Genomic DNA, 15547 nt, shown 5'->3' with positions numbered 1-15547 from the left:
GTAAGAACGATACTAGTGGCTCCGGATTGGCCAAGAAGGACTTGGTACCCGGAACTTCAAAAGATGGTCACGGACGAGCCGTGGCCTCTACCTCTGAGAAGGGACCTGCTCCAGCAGGGTCCGTGTCTCTTTCAAGACTTACCGCGGCTGCGTTTGACGGCATGGCGGTTGAACGCCAGATCCTAAAAGGAAAAGGCATTCCAGAAGAAGTCATTCCTACCTTGATAAAGGCAAGGAAGGAAGTCACCGCGAAACATTATCACCGTATTTGGCGAAAATATGTTGCGTGGTGCGAGGATCGGAGTGCTCCGACGGAGGAATTTCAACTGGGTCGTTTCCTACATTTCCTGCAATCAGGATTGTCTATGGGTCTCAAATTGGGATCTATAAAGGTTCAAATTTCGGCCCTGTCAATATTCTTCCAAAAAGAATTGGCCTCAGTCCCTGAGGTCCAGACTTTTGTCAAAGGAGTACTGCATATACAGCCTCCTGTGGTGCCTCCGGTGGCACCGTGGGATCTAAATGTAGTTTTAGATTTCCTCAAATCCCATTGGTTTGAACCACTAAAGAATGTGGATTTGAAATATCTCACATGGAAAGTGACTATGTTACGGGCCCTGGCTTCGGCCAGGAGAGTATCTGAACTGGCGGCTTTATCTTATAAAAGCCCTTATTTAATTTTCCATTCGGATAGGGCAGAGCTGCGGACGCGTCCGCATTTTCTCCCTAAGGTGGTATCAGCGTTTCACCTGAACCAGCCTATTGTAGTGCCTGCGGCTACAGACGACTTGGAGGACTCCAAGTTGTTAGACGTTGTCAGAGCCTTAAAAATATATATTTCAAGGACGGCTGGAGTCAGAAAATCTGACTCGCTGTTTATACTGTATGCACCCAACAAGTTGGGTGCTCCTGCTTCTAAGCAGTCGATTGCTCGTTGGATTTGTAACACAATTCAACTTGCACATTCTGTGGCAGGCCTGCCACAGCCTAAATCTGTTAAGGCCCATTCCACAAGGAAGGTGGGCTCATCTTGGGCGGCTGCCCGAGGGGTCTCGGCATTACAACTCTGCCGAGCAGCTACGTGGTCAGGGGAGAACACGTTTGTAAAATTTTACAAATTTGATACCCTGGCAAAAGAGGACCTGGAGTTCTCTCATTCGGTGCTGCAGAGTCATCCGCACTCTCCCGCCCGTTTGGGAGCTTTGGTATAATCCCCATGGTCCTTTCAGGAACCCCAGCATCCACTTAGGACGATAGAGAAAATAAGAATTTACTTACCGATAATTCTATTTCTCGGAGTCCGTAGTGGATGCTGGGCGCCCATCCCAAGTGCGGATTATCTGCAATACTTGTACATAGTTATTGTTAACTAATTCGGGTTATTGTTTAGGAAGCCATCTTTCAGAGGCTCCTCTGTTATCATACTGTTAACTGGGTTTAGATCACAAGTTGTACGGTGTGATTGGTGTGGCTGGTATGAGTCTTACCCGGGATTCAAAATCCTCCCTTATTGTGTACGCTCGTCCGGGCACAGTACCTAACTGGAGTCTGGAGGAGGGTCATAGGGGGAGGAGCCAGTACACACCACCTGACCTGTAAAAGCTTTACTTTTGTGCCCTGTCTCCTGCGGAGCCGCTATTCCCCATGGTCCTTTCAGGAACCCCAGCATCCACTACGGACTCCGAGAAATAGAATTATCGGTAAGTAAATTCTTATTTTTAAGTTTCTTCATTTTTTTTGTAATGTTTTATCGTTGTCACACTAAGTGGCGGATTAAATTTTGCACAATAAATTTTTGAGCGAAAAAGTGGAAGTTACTGTGATTTTTCCCCGATGTGTTCAGGCAATTCAATTGCAGCTAATTTATTTCACCCGAAAAATTTACCAGTTTTTGGCCAAAAACACATGGATCCGCGATCAGTTCCCAAATGCAAAAATGGGTCAGTGATCAGGGAGAGTGTTGGCATTTGGGGCTAATTGGATAGCCCTCAGGGGATTAATTAGCCTTGGTAATGTGCCACGGTTAATTGAATTCCCCCTAAAGCTTTTCATACACAGCTGCACATAAAACTTGGGGTTAGCTGTTTCAGATTGATTCTCCTTTTGGCAGTAATGGTGCATGTGAAAGTTCCCCATTATATAGAAGTAGTTGATCATCTGCTTGCTAATAGGTAAGACGGGCCTCTATATTGTTACAACTTTTTTTCTTGTCTGAATGTTGCTTATAGCTTTTCCATCCGCTGTCAAAAGCAGGAAGTCCCAATCTATGTGACACCTTCAAGGCAAAACGTATTCATTTCAATAGGACAGCATGTTTACCAACCTAAAATGCTTGTGAGGAAAATAAAATGCAGTAGATAAAGTGCCTATGTGGCACAGTCCTAAGGGCCATCAGTAAAATAGCAATAATCTAGCTGTACAAAGCATGGTTGTGTTTTTAATTTGAAGAACTGATAGAGGTGTAAAACGCAAGAATGCAAACACATATTTAAATTATATTCTTTAAATGATGATTATTATTATTATTATTTTTAACATTACAGTACATGATTCTGGTATGTGTGTGCATCCTATATTGCCAGAAATAAATGATTCAGTATGAATCTGGATATGAGCTGCTAGTCCTGGTTTCTCCTGCCCTCTTTGGTTTGGCGTGGGGAAAGAGTACTTGTATATAGTATTTATACAGCAAAAAAAATAAAAAACCCCTCAGCTGGTGCTAATATGGCAAATAGTTTAAAGTATTTGGTTACTCTATTATACTTTGTTTATTAAGCTGTGTTTGCCTTTTACAAAATAAGTCCGAAACCTCCCAATTAGATTTAGCTGTAGCTCCTGTAATCGAGAACTGGCACCTCACAATAGACAATGAATCAAAATTAATGTGTAGGGTCATTACAGGGAGTATTTGCACTAAAGTATACTAAAAATTGTTAGCACGTTATAAAATTTGAGCAAGATGACTATCAGTCAGTTTTGGGTATTTTTAAGCAATTATGCATTTAAATCACCATTAGAAATTATAATATGTTGTATCCAAAACATCTTAAATACATACAATAATGATTCAAATGCAGATTGTCTGGTATTGGTTCACAAGGAGGTCTTTAATATATGTAATAATCCTCCCAAACTTGTTAGGGCTAAATTATTTCTGACCAGCAGTTGGTAACAAAGTAGTATAAAATTATTTCTCATACGTCCTAGAGGATGCAAGAGTCCACTTCATGACCATGGGGTATAGACGGTTCCGCAGGAGCCATGGGCACTTTTAAGACTTTTCAATGGGCATGAACTGGCTCCTCCCTCTTTGCCCCTCCTCCAGACCTCAGTTTTAGAAATGTGCCCAGGCAGACTGGATGCACTCTAGGGGAGCTCTACTGAGCTTCTCTGAAAAGACTTGTGTTAGGTTTTTTGTTTTCAGGGAGAACTGCTGGCAACAGTCTCCCTGCTTCGTGGGACTGAGGGGGCAGAAGTAGGAACCAACTTCCTGAAGAGTTTCATGGCTCTGCTTCTGGCTGACAGGACACCGTTAGCTCCTGAAGGGAACTGAACGCTAGCCGTGTCTAGATGCTCACTCCCACAGCACGCCGTCACCCCCCTCACAGAGCCAGAAGTCAGAAGACAGTTGAGTAGAACAAGACAGATCTTCTATCAAGAAAAGTGACGGCTGAGGTACAGCGCGGCTGGCGGGAGTGCAGCACGCCATTGCTGCCCACACACACAGGCACTGCAGGGCGCGGGGGGGGTTGGGGCGGGCGCCCTGGGCAGCAAAAACACCTATAAACTGGCAAAAAGAGGGCAATAGATGCCCAGGCACAGCCCTACCCCCGCCAGTATAACTATTCTGTAAAGTTTCTGAGGTAAAAAGGGCGGAGCTTCTTCCTCAGGCAGCCAGCACACTGCTCAGTGCCATTTTCTCTCTCCTCAGGCTGCAGAGACATCGCTGGTCCTCCTTCACTTCTGACTACAAGTATCAGGGTGCAAAACAGGAGGGGGCACAAGTGTAATACATGTCAGAGGCAGGGAGTTCCTCCCCGGAGGAAACCATTTTAGGGACTCAGAAGTGTAATGTGGTGGCGCTGCCGGCACACCAAGAGCCTGCATGGGTGAAATAAATACGTGATAGTATGCATCATATCAATAGGAGATTAGATAAATCTGAATCTCATGCTGAGTGCTGGAGAAAATCTGTGGAGGATGTGATTTTTCAGGGCTCTGTTCTTCCATCCGCAGGCGACCCCTCTGGGTCACATAAGAGACCATTTGCGAATATTGTGAATACTGATACCGAAACAGACACCGATTCTTGTGTCGACGATAGTGACTCCAGAGAAATAGATCATACATTGGCAAAATATATACAATATATGATTGTGGCTATAAGGGAAGTTCTGGAAGTCACGGAAGCCACTCCTGTACCTCAGGAGAAGGCTTATTTGTATAAAGAAAAGAAGTCTTAGGTCACTTTCCCTCCTTCCCACGAGCTTAATGCACTCTTTGAAGGGATGTGGGTGAATCCCGAAAATAAATTTCGTATTCCCAAGAGAATTCAGATAGCTTATCCTTTCCCGGTGGAGGACAGGAAAAAATGGGAGTCACCCCCTGTGTTAGACAGTGCACTTTCTAGGTTGACAGAAGGTAATTCTCCCTGCACCTGGCACGGCTTCAATAAAAGAGCCGGCAGACTGAAAGATGGAAACTACATTGAAATCCGTTTGTTGCCAATGGTACGCTGCTCAGGCCCACAATTGCTTGCGCGTGGGTGAGTCACGCTATTGAAAAATGGTCAGAAAGCGTGTCATCAGAAATTGACACGATTGATAAAGATGAGATATTCCTTAAGATAAGGAATATCAAGGACGCTGCCGCATACATGCTAGAAGCGATGAAAGATATTGGACTCTTGAGTTCACAAGCCGCTACCATGGCAGTATCGGCTCGCGGGCGTTGTGGATTCGCCAGTGGAATACGGATGCAGATTACAAAAGAAATATGGAGGCTCTCCAATATAAAGGTGAGGACTTATTTGGCGATGGACTGGATGCGTTAGTCTCGGCGGCTACCGCAGGTAAGTCGACATTTTTGCCCCCTGCACCGGCAAAAAAGACATATCACCCACACATGCAGTTCTTTCGGCCCAATAAATACAAAAAAGCGAGAGGTTCCCCCTTCTATGCGGGTAGGGGAAAGGGAAAGAAGTCCACAGCAGCTTCAGGTTCCCAGGAGCAGAAGTCTACCCCTACTTCTGCCAAATCTTCAGCATGACGCTGGGGCTCCTTTGCGGGAGGCCGCTCGGGTGGGGGCACGTCTCAAACTGTTCAGTCAAGGTTGGATTCTGTCTGGCCTGGATCCCTGGGTGTTGCAGATAGTGTCCCAGGGATACAAGCTGGAGTTTCAAGACGTTCCCCCATGCCGATTTTTCAAATCGACCTTGCCAGCTTCTCTTCCAGAAAGGGAAGCAGTAACAGCGGCAATCCAAAAATTGTCAGGATCATACCATAGTCCTGGTACCTTTGTCACAACAAGGGGAGGGGTTTTATTCAAGCCTTTTTGTAGTTACGAAGCCGGACGGCTCGGTCAGACCGATCCTAAACCTGAAAAATCTGAATCTCTACTTGGAGGAGGGGGACTACATGGTGTCTGTAGACATGAAAGATGCTTACCTGCATGTCCCCATTTATCCTCCTCAGCAGGCTTATCTGAGATTCGCGGTTCAGGATTTCCATTACCAATTCCAGACGTTACCTTTCGGTCTCTCCACGGCGCCGAGGGTATTCACCAAGGTGATGGCGGAGATGATTGTTCTCCTGCGTCAAAAAGAAGTCAATATAATTCCTTATCTAGACGATCTCCTGATAAAAGCGAGATCCAGGGAGCAGTTGTTACAAAACATCACACTCTCCCTGTCAATACTCCAACAACACGGTTGGATCATAAATTATCCAAAGTCACAGTTGGAACCGACAACAAGATAGTGTTTTCTCGGGATGATTCTGGACACAGAAGTTCAGAGAGTATTTCTTCCGGTGGAAAAGGCTCTGGAAATCCAGAAAATGGTAAAACAGATATTGAAACCATTGAGTGTGTCGATCCATCAGTGCATTCGGTTGTTGGGGAAGATGGTGGCAGCCTACGAGGCCATACAGTTTGGCAGGTTCCATGCCAGGGTATTCCAGTGGGACCTGTTGGACAAGTGGTCGGGATCCCACCTACACATGCACCGGAAGATAATCCTGTCGTCAAAAGCCAGGATTTCGCTCCTGTGGTGGCTACACAGTTCTCACCTACTAGAGGGATGCAGGTTCGGGATTCAGGACTGGGTCCTGGTAACCACGGATGCAAGTCTCCGAGGCTGGGGAGCTGTCACTCAGGGGGAAATCTTCCAAGGAAAATGGTCAAGTCAGGAAGCCTGCCTTCACATAAACGTGCTGTAATTGAGAGCCATTTACAACGGCCTTCAACAAGCGGTACATCTTCTTCAAGATCATTCCGTGCAGATCCAGTCGGACAATGTAACAGCAGTCGCGTACATGAACAGGCAGGGCGGAACGAAAAGCAGAGCGGCAATGGCAGAGGTGACGAAGATCCTCCTCTGGGCAGAAAGACATGTAAAGTCTCATTCGGCAATTTTCATTCCGGGAGTAGACAACTGGAAAGCAGACTTCCTCAGCAGACACGATCTCCATCCAGGAGTGGTATTCGCGGAGGTAACAAGCCGTTGGGGCGTACCTCAGATAGACATGATGGCCTCTCGCCTCAATAAGAAGCTTTGGAGGTACTATTCCAGGTCACGAGACCCACAAGCAGTGGCGGTGGACACCCTGGTAACTCCGTGGGTGTTCCGGTCAGTGTATGTGTTTCCTCCACTTCCACTCATCCCATGGATTCTCAATATAATAAAAAGAGCAAGAGTTCCGGCGATCCTCATTGCTCCAGACTGGCCAAGAAGGGCTTTCTACACGGATCTTCTGGAATTACTGCTGGAGGATCCGAGGCCTTTTCCTCTTCGCAAGGACCTTCTGCAACAGGGGCCGTTCGCTTATCAAAACTTACCACGGCTACGTTTGACGGCATGGAGTTTGAACGCCAGATCTTAGCTCGGAAGGGCATTCCGAACAAGGTCATTCCTACTCTGATCCAGGCTAGGAAGGTAGTAACGTCTAAGCATTACCATCGGATTTGGAAAAAATATTTGTCGTGCTGTGAATCCAAGAAATTTCCAACGGATTTTCAACTAGGTCGTTTTCTCCTTTTTCTGCAAGCAGGTGTGGATGTGAGCCTACGCTTGGGCTCCATAAAAGTCCAGATTTCGGCCTTGTCCATTTGGCTGCTCTTCCTGAGGTTCAGACATTCTTGAAAGGGGTTCTGCACATCCAACCACCCTTTGTGCCCCACTCCAGGAGAGTGGGGCCTCCACCAAGAAGTCTTCGCAGAAGTGACAAGTCTTTGGGGAGTTCCTCAAGTAGACATGATGGCATCTCGTCTCAACAAGAAGCTTCAAAATATTGTTCCAGGTCGAGAGACCCTCAAGCAATAGCAGTGGGATGCGCTAGTGGCCCAGTGGGTGTTCCGGTCGGTGTATGTCTTCCCTCCACTTACGCTGATCCCAAAGGTGCTCAGGATCATAAGGAGAACAAGAGTTCGAGCAATCTTCAAGGAGGGCTTGGTACCCAGATCTTCAGGAGTTGCTCATAGAAGATCCTCGTCCTCTTCCTCTTCGCGAGGACCTGCTGCAGCAGGGCCATGCGTGTATCAAGACTTACCGCGGCTACGTTTGACGGCATGGCTGTTGAGCGCCGGATCCTAGCCCGTAAGGGTATTCCCAAGGAAGTCATCCCCACCCTTATTCAGGCCAGGAAAGGAGTAACGTTGAAACATTACCACCGTATTTGGAGAAAATATGTGTCTTGGTGTGAATCCAAGAAGGCTCCTACGGAAGAGTTTGATTTGGGACGTTTTCTCCATTTTCTGCAGGCTGGTGTGGAGGCGGGCCTCTGATTGGGGTCAATCAAGGTCCAGATTTCGGCCTTGTCAGTGTTCTTCCAAATACAATTGGCCTCTCTTTCAGAGGTTCAGACCTTCGTGAAAGGGGTTGTGCACATCCAGCCTCCATTTGTGCCTCCAGTGGCACCGTGGGACCTTAATGTGGTGTTGCAGTTTCTTCAATCGGATTGGTTTGAGCCTCTACAAGAGAGAGAGTTGAAGTTTCTCACTTGGAAATTGGTGATGCTTTTGGCATTGGCATCCGCACGGCGGGTGTCTGAGTTGGGGGCCTTGTCTCACAAGAGCCCTTACCTGATCTTCCATGAAGATAGGGCAGAGTTGAGAACTCGTCAACATTTTCTTCCAAAGGTGGTTTCATCTTTCCACATAAACAAACCTATTGTGGTGCCAGTAGTTACCTACACGTTCACGGAGTCAAAGTCTCTAGATGTGGTTAGAGCTTTGAAGATTTATGTTGCTAGAACAGCTCGAATACGGAAAACAGAGTCTTTGTCCTGTATGCTCCCAACAAGATTGGGTGTCCTGCTTCCAAGCAGACTATTGCGCGTTGGATCAAAGGTACGATTCAGCACGCACATACTACGGCTGGATTGCCGTTACCGACGTCGGTGAAGGCCCATTCCACTAGGAAGGTGGGCTCATCCTGGGCGGCTGCCCGGGGGGTCTCGGCATTGCAACTTTGCCGAGCAGCTACTTGGTCGGGGTCAAACACATTTGCAAAATTGTACAAGTTTGACACCTTGGCTGATGAAGTTCGGTCAATCGGTGCTGCAGGGTCATCCGCACTCTCCCGCCCATACTGGAGCTTTGGTATAAACCCCATGGTCATGAAGTGGACCCCAGCATCCTCTAGGACATATGAGAAAACAGGATTTGATACCTACCGGTAAATCCTTTTCTCCTAGTCCGTAGAGGATGCTGGGCGCCCTTCCCAGTGCGTACTTTACCTGCAGTTTTGTTTATTAGAGTTACACATGTTGTGTTTTATTAGTTTCAGCATGTTTGCTGTAATTGGTTCATGCCTGTTGGCATGTGTTATGTTGAATGCCATGTTGTGCGGCATGGTTGAGGTGTGAGCTGGTATGTATCTCACCATTAGTATTAAAGTAAATCCTTTCCTCGAAATGTCCGTCTCCCTGGACACAGTTCCTATAACTGAGGTCTGGAGGAGGGGCATAGAGGGAGGAGTAAATTCATACCCATTGAAAAGTTGTCAAGAGTGCCCATGGCTCCTGCGGAACCGTCTATACCCCATGGTCATGAAGTGGACCCCAGCATCCTCTACGGACTAGGAGAAAAGGATTTACCGGTAGGTATCAAAATCCTGTTATTCCAGCAGTGGACTGATAATTATATTCTCCCTTGGCAGCATATAATCCAGTTTAATAGATTTTACAACACAATAGCACAAACTGAATATATACTCACTCTCAAGATAGTGATGGTAATGCTATGAGCACAAATGGATATGTTATAGCAGGATCCTCTGCGCTTGCCCCGCTGCTAGCATTCTGGCAGGCGGATTGCCACAGTCGGGACATTGACAACCGACACCCCGCCCGCCGGGATAACGTATCAACGCACCAACATAGATTATCTGGCACCTCTTTTGATCCGGACACATCAGGTGCTGGGAGGAATTAGGCTGTGGTGGGGCTGTCAGGCTGTGGAAGGGCTGAGTCAGGCTGCGGGGTAGAGTTAGGCCGTGGGAGGAAGTCAGACTGCAGGAGGTTTAAGATTAAGGGGTGGGAGGGTAAGCCGGTTGCCGCTGTATATACCTCCAATAATATGGCAAAATGGATATTCCGGTACACTAGTGGAACCAAGGGTGCCAGATTAACGGTGTGTCCAGTACCTGTATACTAATTCACAGTATACAGATACACTATATTGTGTTTCAGATAAGTTTTGTAGTCCACTATAAAGAACAAAAAATGTTTAGCTATTCCTTAGTAACCTTTTGTTTTAATAACTATTAATAGGAATAGTTTGTGGCCTCCCAGCACTTCCAGCATAGCTTATTTCCAGCCAAGGTGACATTTGAACTGTGGTAGAACAATATGTGAGGGTCCAGTGCTGAGTGGGGGCTGAGGTCACTTATTTTGATGCACATGGAAAATGTGTTCGTCAGTGAACATGTAGGCTAAGTAAAAGCAGACTTTTGCTTTTCAAAAAGGCAGCAATAGCTTGGGGAGATTGCCTGTTTCTATTCTGTTCTTTCCAAATAAGTCAATCTGAATATTTGTATTACCAATGCAAAACCACTATTCTATTTTATTCACTGTATGGAGTTATTTCCCCCAGTCATAACTGACATGCTGTTTTTAATTTCTCTTCAGCAACTTTCTCTGCTTCCTCTAATTGAGCCAATTGTTGGAATGAATTTTGCACAGTTTCTCCCATATGGGACAGGCCCTATGAGTGCTGGGAGTCGTCTGCTGGGCACATTTGGCTGCGCCTCCCTTGATGGGGTTTCAGATTATTATTCCCAGTTGATCTTTAAGGTTTGTTCTCTAATATGTGTAGGCCTTTCTTTTACTAGGTGTAACAAGGTTATTACCTTGTCTGAGAGCTACTTAGATTAAAAGTTGTTGCCGTATCGGGCATTCTCTCTGTCTTTTCCATAGTAATGTGGCCACAAGTTGTTCCGTTTTTTGTGGCGGGGGTTTTGACAATCTTATTTTGCATCTGCAGTGCTATCCCCCACCATCAGTACAGACAGGATATAGGTCTACCCTTATGTTTTACATTGGTTGGAAAGTAAGACGAAACAAACACATTTATCTGCATTTACCATATGTTCTTTAAGAACCTAGTATCTCAATTGTTTGTGCTTCCTGACGTTTACATAAATAAGAGGAGAAACTCGCACCAACACTGATGAGACAAAAAACCCCATTATTACCAGTTAGGGGAGAATTCAATTACCAACGATCAGTTTTCACAGTAAATTCCTGTTTATACTCTTATTTATTTATTTTTACGGGGTAATACAATTATCCCATTTTTTTTTTATCCGTTTTCATGCAAAAACACACTGGATCTGGGATAAGTTCCTGGATAAATGTGTTTTCTTGATCACGGACGTGAAAACACAGCATTTATCGGGGATTTTGTTTCTCCTGCCTCCGGGCACCTGTAACAAAATCAATGATAGTACCGACTATCGGGGATAATTGAATTACTCCCAGGCGATCAATTAACCGTGGCTAATTAATCCTCCCTCCCCCCCCTCCCTTAATGTTAAATATATTTTGAGTCTTTCTGGGGTGGGGTTCTCTTGTAATCTGATTTATGAAAGTGTAATTATGTTGCTTTGTTTTATATTACAGCAAAATAATCTCAGTAATCCTCCCACTCCACCTGCGTCTCTGCCTCCCACCCCACCACCTGTGGCCTGCCAGAAGATGGTAAATGGCTATGCCACTACTGACGAGCTGGCTGGAAAGGCTGCCATTCTTGGAGGCCATGGTATAATTTCCATTTTCTCTATTTTATTTGTTTTACAAATACATGTAAATAAACAATAATACAGCTTCCTGCTTTACACTCATGGTTTTCTGTTTTTTGGGGGGGCTTTTTCTCCTCTTTCTGTTTTTACAGTTACCAAAGCTCTGGGAACCAAACAGTTTCAGCTGCCTTTCAGGTCCCCGGACGACTTGTTGGCTAGAGCCATGACTCAGGGACCCAAATCAGTGGATGTCCCAGCTTCATTACCCACTCCACCCCACAATAATCAGGAGGAGCTGAGGTGAGAGCCATTTTTTCCTGGCCACCACACACACTTAGCATGTATTCCCTTACCATTTTTTACATTTCTTTACAATGTAAACCCTAACGTGAAACCCTGTGATCTTCTCTATTTAATGGTGGACCTGACCTAGTTTGATGTATTTTCCCACATCATTATTATTCATTGCTGGATAAAATTAGAGCCCACTCATTGGTCCGGGCTTCATGAAACTTCTTTCCTATTTTTTCTTCTAACCAGTCATTCCTCTGTTCCTGTGATTATCTTCATTCGTCTTATTCATATGGATTTCTCTGGTCACCATCACGTAAAGCTTTATAGTGTGTTACTGGTAGTCTCAACTGGAGGGCAATCTACTACTAACTCTCAGATACTTACAAAACCAGACTGTTTCCTTTATCATAATATAAATATATTTTAAAGCATTGTAAATTATGTAATGTAAAAGGGTTGGGAACGTGTTTCCAGCTGCCAGGATACCGGCAGTCAGCATACCGGCCTCAGGATCCTGGCAGCTGAATGCCGGGGAGGGTGAGCACAATAAAACCCCTTGCGGGCTCGCTGCGCTTGCCGCAGGTTTTATTCCCACTCCATGGGTGTCGTGGACACCCACGAGTAGGAATAGACCCTGTGGGTCGGCATTCCATCGGCCGGCATTTTAAGCGTTCAGTATTTTGGCATGGTGACCGCCAGGATCCTAAGCGCGGGACGCATGACCGCATCCCATATAAAATCACGCTTTAATTTGCGGGAGGTTTACCAAACCTTCAAAGAGGATAGGTTGAGAAATTGCCCGTACTGGCCAATCAGAAAATAGCTTTAATTTTTCTAGTAGATTCTGTAAAATGATTTACAGAATTTGATTGGTTGTTATGCACTGCCTCTCCACTTTAGAAAGGTTTGATAAATCTCCTCTTTAGTCATTTTAAATGGACTTGTAGTGTCTGAAAAGCCAGGATGCCCTTCTTCTTTTGTGTGTGTCACAATTATATGCACAAGCTAATGATGTGTATCTAATTTTTTATCAGGGCTCAGGATCACTGTGATGCCAGGGGCAGCCCTGACAGCTTTGTGCCCTCCTCGTCCCCAGAGAGTGTGGTTGGAATGGAAATTAGCAGGTACCCAGATTTGTCACTAGTGAAGGAAGAACCCCCGGATCCAGCTCCATCTCCTGTCATTCCAATACTACCGAGCAGCACAGGAAAAGGTATTGTGGATGGTACCAGTGATTAGTGGACTCTACTGTGGTCACTATGGTCATTTCATTTTTAGATTGATAGAGACTTAGATAGAACTGAAATTTGTATGTGGTTGTTGTCAGTGGAGATGTTGGAGGAAAGTGTTACGAGTAACATGATCACTCTGCTTTCAGTCTTTCCAAGTTCGGACAGCAGAGATTTTGGAATGAAGAGAGAGCCGGGAGCAGGTCCCTTGTTTTTCGGATCGCAGTTTGTGCAAGTACCAAATGGGCCTAGGTCTGGTCTCATCTCTGTGGCAATCACTTTGCACCCTACAGCTGCTGAGGTGAGGGACCTGGAATCCGAGCATCATTCTTTATAGCTAGTTATATAGCCTCCCCTCCTTTTACTGGATTGCTTCACTTCCAGTATTCTCACTTTGTCCTATACTTATCAGAGTATTTGTTAGCTGCTCTTAACTTTAATGTTAATATTGGAAATGAGTTTCATGCGCTGTGTGATTCCATTCAAGGTTGGCTGCAGGAGCACCAACCTTCTTTTTATTTACTATACTGTGATAAACTGTGAGCAGCAGCAAGTAGGCATTATCTTACTACAAATCGTTAGCCCCAGCATTTAGATACTGTAGCTCATGTAGCTTTCATTGCATAGTACATTTCAGTTATGGTGTTCCCTTTTCATTTTTTTTTTTCTTCCTGTTTTCTACCGCGGGTGGGGTTAGCCAAGTATTGTGTATCTTGAATAGAATTGCGAGGTTTGAGAGAGGCTCAGACGAAGATAAACCAAAAGCTGCTCTGCATTTACTTTTTAGTTATAACACATGTTATCTTTGTGCAGAATATCAGTGGAGTAGTTGCTGCATTTGCTGACCTGCTTCAAGTCCACATTCCTACCAGCTATGAAGTGAGCAGTGCTCCTGATTCTGCTTCTGTCACCTTAATGAACGGACACAGAATGCACCCTAACATGGAATACAGACATCAGCTAATGCGTCAACGTCCCAGACCAGGAGCCATTCCTCCAGCCAGACTTATTGGGCCATACGGCATGAAGCCTCACAACTTGTCCTTCATGCCAAATAGTAATGGTGAGCCTTTCTGATGTATTTCCCCTAGTGTATGTGCAATTTGGGCTGATATGACACGGTTTCTCCCAATAACACTTGGCATGACCTGGAAGTATTTTCCAATCGATGTTGATTGGAATAAGTTTAGGGCACATACGAAAATCTGGTCAGCAAGTGACCATGTTTGAAAACCCCATTGTGATCCAGCCACTGTACCTGTGTATGTTTAATAGGAGCATTGTCATAGGGGGGGAAGTGGTTCTGTGGATCAGTCCTTATGTGCTTTACCTGTACAAGTGTATGAAATATGCATGTTGCATGTCTATGTAATGTACCCCTCCACTACAAGATATCTCATCACAGAGACCGTTATGTTGGATGCTTGACAGACACAAGGATAGAGTCACAAGTGTGATTTATAGGCTACATACATTTTTCCTGCATTTGACTGTATTGTATTCCCAGGTATGCCAGGATACAGACCTCACAACCCTGTAATGGGGGATTCGCAAGCATTGAGGCAGTCGTGGTGCTGTCACTGCAAGGTTGTGGTTTTTGGAAATGGTGTACGGAAATCTCTAAGGGATCGGAGTTTTCTCAAGCAGGTATTAAATATTATTTTCTTGAAATTATAGCAGTTCACTTTTAGCATACATGAACTGTGATCCACATCTGCCCAATGTAGCTTGATATTACTATTAAAGAGGACCTACATTTGACCTAGAAATAAAATAAAGTTGCTTGTTCTCCATTCAGTCTCTTACGTGTATCGCTCCTCTGCACTGAGCTGTGATGTTACAGCAGTCTTGTAACATGGCACATCTGTACCCTAAACTGGATCCCACACTATCATGTGACATCAGGATGTCACGAAGGGAGCAGGAAGCCAGACACCTATCCAGGCAGCAGGGGTGACCCTTCCATTACACCATAAGGCAGAGACAGGTGCCACAGCGACTGTGCCACTCCCTCAGCATTCCGCCCTGTTTGGGGCACAGGCCACATACACCCCTCGTTATCACCCTTTGTTAGCGGTGAAAGATCAGGAGCGAGTATGAGTTTGTCAAACATAGTGAACAAGCCACGGTATAAGGCTACATTTACTAAAATATATATATGTTTAAATGGTCTTATTGACAACTTATACTATAATTTGTAGGCGAAGCTTCAGTTTCCTTGACAATAACCTTTTTAAGACTTCTACATAATGGACACAGATGTCAGCATTTTCTGTTAGGCATATTAAACCTTGGTGGGAATTAATGATGGCTGTTTGTATTGTCAGGAGTTCCTTCACAGTCCTGGACAGTTGGATGGTGAGCTTGTGTTCTGCAGCAACAACTGTCTCCTGTTGTATTCTGCTGCGCAGGCAAAGGGCACGGAGATCAAGGTAATAATGAGGATTCTTACCAATCCCCCTGTCACACAGATTTACTGTTTAAAAATGTCATTTTACCATACATATAATTACCAATAACGGTAATTGCAGTGATTTCATATTTGAGACATGATCAGTTTCTTTCT

The 15547-nt window shown here is 45.1% G+C and overlaps 1 protein-coding gene across 9 annotated transcripts in view; it reads left to right on the top strand.

Moving 5' to 3' along the window:
• The window catches only part of KMT2C (lysine methyltransferase 2C), a 573154-nt gene that overhangs the window by 513933 nt on the left and 43674 nt on the right, over positions 1-15547 (top strand). For 8 of the 9 annotated variants that reach the window (XM_063921867.1, XM_063921863.1, XM_063921864.1 and 5 more), the window contains 8 exons: positions 10347-10511; positions 11340-11478; positions 11611-11758; positions 12787-12965; positions 13131-13282; positions 13795-14044; positions 14489-14628; positions 15309-15413. In XM_063921867.1, coding sequence (XP_063777937.1) covers positions 10347-10511; positions 11340-11478; positions 11611-11758; positions 12787-12965; positions 13131-13282; positions 13795-14044; positions 14489-14628; positions 15309-15413 — 1278 coding nt within the window. The remainder of the gene's footprint in view (positions 1-10346; positions 10512-11339; positions 11479-11610; positions 11759-12786; positions 12966-13130; positions 13283-13794; positions 14045-14488; positions 14629-15308; positions 15414-15547) is intronic. The other variant, XM_063921865.1, reaches the window with a different exon arrangement.

This window comes from Pseudophryne corroboree, chromosome 5 (assembly GCF_028390025.1).
Source record: "Pseudophryne corroboree isolate aPseCor3 chromosome 5, aPseCor3.hap2, whole genome shotgun sequence".
Classification (NCBI taxonomy): domain Eukaryota; kingdom Metazoa; phylum Chordata; class Amphibia; order Anura; family Myobatrachidae; genus Pseudophryne; species Pseudophryne corroboree.
Note: the sequence above shows the minus strand (reverse complement) of the source record. Positions and strands in the feature narration are given on the sequence as shown.